At 31.2% G+C, this 7,005-nt stretch overlaps 1 protein-coding gene across 1 annotated transcript; it reads left to right on the forward strand.

The window, feature by feature from the left end:
* Window positions 1-3,946: 3,946 nt before the first annotated feature.
* Window positions 3,947-4,390, forward strand: LOC140435256 (uncharacterized). The gene has a single exon (XM_072524070.1). It carries the CDS (start codon window positions 3,947-3,949, stop codon window positions 4,388-4,390), a length of 444 nt encoding a protein of 147 aa, XP_072380171.1.
* The last annotated feature ends 2,615 nt before the right edge of the window (window positions 4,391-7,005 follow it).

Consider the following 7,005-nt stretch of genomic DNA (forward strand, 5'->3'; position numbering starts at 1 on the left):
TTACCTGTGCGTTTTTGAACTCTTTGACATCTGTTATGGATGTCCATTGACATCCATAACAGATGTCAATGGACCCATATTATTTTTTTCCAAATTGAAATAACTTTCGACTTTCAGAACTAAACGCCGTTTTTCTGGAGATAACACTCTACGTTTCGACTGTACTTTATTTTCTCTAATATTACTTATTTTAATTTAAAGTGCCGCTTCACTACACTACTATAAAAAAATAGGTACTTATATACAAATACTACACCCTAAAGAGGAAGAGAGTTGTACAGCAGACGAAACAATCGAACACAAATTATTATTTACCAGCCAATGCTAAACAATCATAAACACTGCATTGGTTGTGATTTCAAAAACCGTTCGCATGTTTTAAATAAAATTTTTGCTGATTATGTATTTTGCTAAATTATTAAATAATACCAATACAACTCACGACCATCAATTAATTTTTAACGATAAGCAGAAGTGTAATATGATGACAAGTTTGAATTTAATCTACTTTGTCGATAACAGTGTCGTTAACAGAAAGATATTTTTAAATATCATGAATCATTTTTCATTAATTGTGTGGATTTAAGAAATACATTACTAAACAATTTTTTTACGAGTGCCTGAAGTATGCAGAAGACATGATTAAAATAATAGTTTAGTTAAAAATGTTTTTTTAAGCAGCTTAATTATTAGTCTACGTTAAAGTAATAATTTAAATTTCACTGACTATAGTTTTCGCTTCAAAATTAAACATTAACCCTTAAAACTTTTCCCTGATTTTTGGGACGGGTTAAACATAATCCCTGTACGTATGAACGAAACTCAATCCTAGAGGAAAAAAGGGCAACACACACATTAGAGTCAAAGTTCTCTCCTTTTCGAGAAGAGCATTAGTTCAGTGCGGAACGTGTCAATTTGTGAACGTTAACAAACTGGAAAAGACTTTTGCAATTAAGGGGCTCTGCCTCTCGAGTTCGGGCCCCGTTAATTTTCCCTCCTGAAACTTTTGAAAGACGTTTCAGTTTACATCTGCAAATGCTGAACATCCAGATTACCTGTCATTATAATTTTCTTGAGCACGTATTTAACTGAACCGGGGCAACTTCTTACATTAGGACAGTCCATAAATCTGCTAGGAGTTAGTTTTCCGTCGATTAGATTTTCCAAGTTTTCGCAAGTCTCGAAATAGTTTCAATATATCCCAAGTAGCGTGCAACAGATCAAACGTTTTATTAGAAAAACTTTTTAGACCTTTTCCAGTGAATATTTGCTTTTTCTCTGTAGCATGGTACAATATTTTTAAGTAGGCATTTAACGCACAAACTTTGGGATTAAACAAAAAGTTTTTACTTTTTAGACCTTTTCTATTGTTAGTGGATATTTGTTTTCCTTTTGTAGCATGTTCTAATAATTATAAGTAGGATATTACGCACAAAAGTTGGTATCTATCAAAAGAGTGTAAATAACATAAAAACATTGATTTTTTTAGTTATAGGACAATTTGAGTGAGGAGTAGAGAAAATATTAATTAAAAAACAGTTAAAAATTATCACAGAAACAAACTTATCCTAGAGTTTATTATATTCTTTGATAACATATTTAGAGATTTCTCTTTCCAGAAACTGATTACGTAATTCTACGATGTTTTCGCGCTAAATATTCATTTCAAAAGAGTAATAAACTACAAATAAATTTTTATGGTCCAAAGAATTTTGCAACGTTGAAATTATTTTAGGATTAAAAAGAAAACTATGGTAAAGTCAAGGTTAATAGTCATCTTATACATAACAAAACACATAATAAACATAATTTTGGAAATTACCACCAACCGCCTAAATTCAAGCTGAAACTTTCTTTTCTCAGTTCTTGATGAATATTTAGAAATCCGAACATTCTTTATAAATTATTGTATTTTAATACAATAATAGTACAAAAATAACATTTTGTACAATTATACAGGCAAACTAAAAAACTCAATATTTCAATATGATGAAACAACTTACAGAGGTAAAATAATTATTAATGTGTTGATGCACCTCGGTGCGCAACACATTCTTGGATGTGTCTGGGCTCGCTTATGATTAGGTGGTCAATATCCTACCGGTGTATCTCGTTCTATGCTCTAATTGTCTTCTACCGAAGTGCTCCCCAAGTTTTAGGAGGATGCTCTAAATTAAGAAGTTGGCACTCCGTGATGGCCTACACACAAAAAATTGAATGTTCGAACGTCTGAAGGTAGTGTATGAGATAAGATTCTAAACTCGGATTTACCAGTAGACTTCAGCGTTGGCTCTTACGGACAATGTTAATCAAATGGAAGAAAACGCTGCAGCGTTGCTAGTTCATCGTCGGCCTCAACGTGGCAGAGCCGGCTTCGAACTTAACACTCCCTTTCACACGGAGCACTTGCAATTTTGCACTAACGTTCACTGATTTGCCCTAATGACTGTTCCAGAAAATATTGAAATGAATAAAAAGAAAATGCCACGATTAGTAGATAAGTCAAAAATATATCGAGGATACATCATTTATATTTTAGTATTATTTATACAGTGTGTTTCATTAACAGTTATCCATATAGTAACTGGAGATACCTTAGCACAAAATACGAAGATTTAACCTAAAACACTAATCACATGCTATGATTTTTGTCACTGATATTTTTAAGTTAATTTTATATAACTGAATGAACTATCTTTCAATAAAATCCTTGCAACTCAAAAATATTGGCAATATCATTTTGATGTCGTCTACTTTAAAATGTTTAATATGTCTGATTTGCCGATATGAATGAGTCAGATTAAATTTAATTATTGGAAGAATTTTTTTACTAACAACAAAATTTTTGTAATTGTTTAATATTTTGTATTTTGATAATGACCTCCGAAGTGAAAGTCGTAGAATTCGTAGAATAGCTTACTGACTAATGGGCGTTTGTAGAAATGGTTTAACCGTGTAAAAATTTCGGTATTGTTGTAATTAAATACCCATTTAGAATTTTCCTGATAATAGTATCTACTAATTGTTATACGATTGCATATATCTATAGCAGTTTTGCAGTTTGTAGAAACGGTTTAACTGTTTTGTGTGTGCATTCGAGAAGGTACGTTAACTTGTCAAAAAAATAAGTGCAATTTATTTTTAAACTTTTTTTATGTACTGTGTCAAAAACATGGAGCATTTAGAGGTGAAAAGTTTTAAACAAGAACTAAAACAAATTCCATATATACAACATATATACAACTAAAACAAATTCCGATCTGACTCCAACACAAATTGTTTCTACAACAAGTACAGCGCTGGGTGTTAGCGATAGGACAGTCTGGAATCGTCAAGAAGGATTGGATCATAATGGAGACTTACCCAAATTTCTGGAAAACCCACGTAAACGGACCAAGAAGGAAACAAATCGGAAGTTTACCTACGATGAGAATATCAGGAGCCAATTGAGAAGACTTGTTCACATGGAATTTTTCTTAAAGAACATACCTTCCACAATCAGAGCTATCCTGGATGCCGTTAATTTACACGAACTACATTTACCTAAATTTTCCAAAAGTACTCTATATCGACTATTGAGAGAGATGGGGTTTGCTTATGAAAAAAGAGGAGAGAAAGCAGTAACGATGAATGTCCTGACATAATAAATTGGAGGCATAAATTTCTTAGAAAAATACAGAATTATCGAAATTAAGGATACAATATTATCTATTTGGATGAAAGTTGGGTAAATATCGGACATACAGTAAATAAGGTATGGATGGATTCAACCATAACCAGTTATAAGGATGCATTTTTAAAAGGCTTGACGACTGGTCTAAATGATCCAAAACAATGAGGTCCGAGATTTGTCTTGTTACATGTTGGATCTGGTAGAGGTTTTCTACCAAATTCAGAATGTGTATTTTTAGCAAAAAAAAAATATTCAAGCGACTACCATGACGAAATGAACGAAGACTGGTTTGAAAATAAACTAATCGCAAACCTCCCAAAAGGAGAAAAAAATGTGGTAGTAATGCATAATGCTCCATATCATTCATGCAAACAAAAATTTTTAAAAAGCTCCTGGAACAAACAACAAGTTCAAGAATGGTTAGTACGAGAGAAGGATATAGTTTATAAAGAAGATTATTTAAAGTCAAAACTATTGGATGTAGCAAACAGTTATGCAGATATATACGACAAGTATAACATTGAAACTTTGGTCGAGAAATACGGCGTAGAAGTATTACGATTGCCTCCCTATCACTGTGAGCTTAATCCAATAGAGATGGTTTGGAGCCAAGTTAACCATTACGTTGCAGCCCGAAACACTGACTTTAAAAAAGATCGTGTGCAACAACTCATCCATATCAACTCCTACCCATATATCAAGATATCCTACCGGTGATTATCACAGCCAACACCGACAGTTCCAGTGAGGACGATTTTTCCGAAATGGAGTAGAGACCAGACACTGTTATTGTAAGTCTCTACTTTATTCATTAGATGGCGTTTAGGCTACATAAATTTTTATTCTTTTATTAGCGTAATTTTATTCTTTGGTGTATACACACTTTTCTTTGTAATAATTGTTGAGACTGTTAATAGTAATAATTGATCCAAGTTGGTATATATCCTGTCGGTATATAAATTAACAATTTAAATTTCTAGCCACTACGAAGCTACAATTTTTTTTTTAGCAGTATCCCTAGTAGACTCCGTTCTGTTGTTACACCCTGTATAATTTAGTAAAAAAGATTTTAAAGAAAATAGTTTTATTAAATTTTGTGTAATTTGCAAAATCTTGAAGTTGTAAATAATGTTACATTTACTTCTAATGGGATTGCATGATTTGCACACCTGCGACTATGAACGTGCCTAGCGGCCTAAGCGACAACGTCGCTTCTCATAAGCACTATACTGAAATCCTCTCGTGAATTTGTCTATAGCATTTCTTCTATGTATCGCTGTGCTGTCATGTTTCTTCTGACGATGATTCTGATAAATCTGACCTTGAGCTATAAGCAACACCACTCCACATTACAACCCCAACAGTGTGGTATAGTCCTACCAGAGATCTACGAGGGTGTCTACCTCAAGTTTCTATCTACTACGGTAGATAAGTGTCGCCCCTGGACAGAATAGTACTTTTATTTTCGATTTGCATTACTTATTCAATTGTCAGTTGTGTTTAAAAGCCGGTCTTTATTATTATCTACTTAAGTTATAATCGTTGCAAAAATATTTACAGTACTTTATCATTTCTAAATAGAGTACAAAAAGAATACAGGCAAAAATATTTTAGAAAATTTTTTCAAAATTGAGGAAAAATTGAGGAAATTGAGGAAATTTGAAAAAAAAAACATTATATTCTGATTTTCAACAAAATTATTTAATAATATTTCTTGAGAAGGATTTCCTAAGTGGAAATCAAAATACCAAACTTTTAGGTGAAATGTAATTTTGAGATCAATGAATTGTGGCTTGTTCCTATATTTATAAACATAGTATTTGAATTGTAAAAATTTTAGACGTTTAAATTATACGATAAAAGTTTAATCTCTCAAATTACATTATCGACCTCAATAATAAAAACTAAAATTAGATGGTTACCAATATGTATATTCAAAAAGTACAAAAGCACCGACAACGCCTGAGCTGCATAACTAATATTATATTGTCCAGACGCGCGGCAGCCTGAGCTCCCGCTCTGTCATAAGCGCTGTCATAAGCCCTGTTATTAACCTTCACTAAAAATTAAAAAACAATGATTTAAAATAAAATAAACCCAAAATACTTCTACTACAAATATAATAATAATTTTTGAGTCTTTAATATCATCATTTTTCTTTTTTTGTTCAGTTTTAAATTTGTTTATAATAAAGACAACTTGTACCTTATTTTGAGGTGTCTCACGAAAGTTATCATCCAAAAATATCTAATGGAGAACTTCATTGAAACGAATCCGAGTTTTTGCTTTATCTATTATAAATTAAACCTATAGATAATTTTCCTTAACATCCGCATAATAAACATGTTTATTTTTTTCCACTGCAGATAATTTTAAATTTAATGACTTGGAAACTTTCTTTTAAAAATAAGTTTTCTTTAGGTTCTAAAGTAATCAGATGATATGTCCTAAACTTAAACCCAACAAAAAAGAAACAATCGCAAAGAAAGTTTCTTCTAATAAAAAGTGTCGAAAGATTCTAAAACAATTATATTTACTTTATTACTGTTATCTTTCTTGGCAGTCCTTGGAAATAAGATACACTAGAGCTGTCAGTCAAATTTTGGTTTTAATAAAAGACTTTTTTTGCAGAGTCACCGAATCTTTGTGGGAAATGGCATATGACGCTACTGATAGTGAACAGAATTGCAGGCAGTGGTATTACAAAAGTTTTTAAAAAATGCTACAAGAAAGGTTTTGTACAAATATGAGATTAGCACTTAGAAGTTGTTTATATATATATAAATTAATATGTAAATAAACTATTATAAAACTCAGAGTATAATAGTTAACCAAACGTGGAAATTATAATTGAAACAGAAACTTTTAGATAAAAAAACTATATAAATCTGTTTTGTTACCAAAATTTTTGTTGGAGATACAGAATAAGAAAAATACAAAATTTATAAAAAAGTAAACAAAAACTTTCGTTTAAATGGCATAATTAACAATTTGTTGCACATTTAGAACAAAAATATACACAATCTTCAAGACAAAGAAAACTGTCACATTTCACATATTTCTTTTAACACTTTCTGTCTTTTCCACGAGGACATACTTAACATCTGGATCTTTTATTGGGTGTCCTCTCGGATTCCATTTCTTTTTATTTTCGAATGTCTGACGATATTCTTTGATTGTTACTTCGTTTTTCAATATTGGGTTTAATTAGTGCCAAACCAAGTTTTTTTAAAATAATCTGCGTTTTAGTTTTTCAGTTGGCTTGTTATGTTGATAAATAACATAACTATATATTTCTGCATTATTAAGCAGTAAAAAAAATATTAGAGGCT

This window comes from Diabrotica undecimpunctata, chromosome 1, assembly GCF_040954645.1.
Source record: "Diabrotica undecimpunctata isolate CICGRU chromosome 1, icDiaUnde3, whole genome shotgun sequence".
NCBI lineage: Eukaryota > Metazoa > Arthropoda > Insecta > Coleoptera > Chrysomelidae > Diabrotica > Diabrotica undecimpunctata.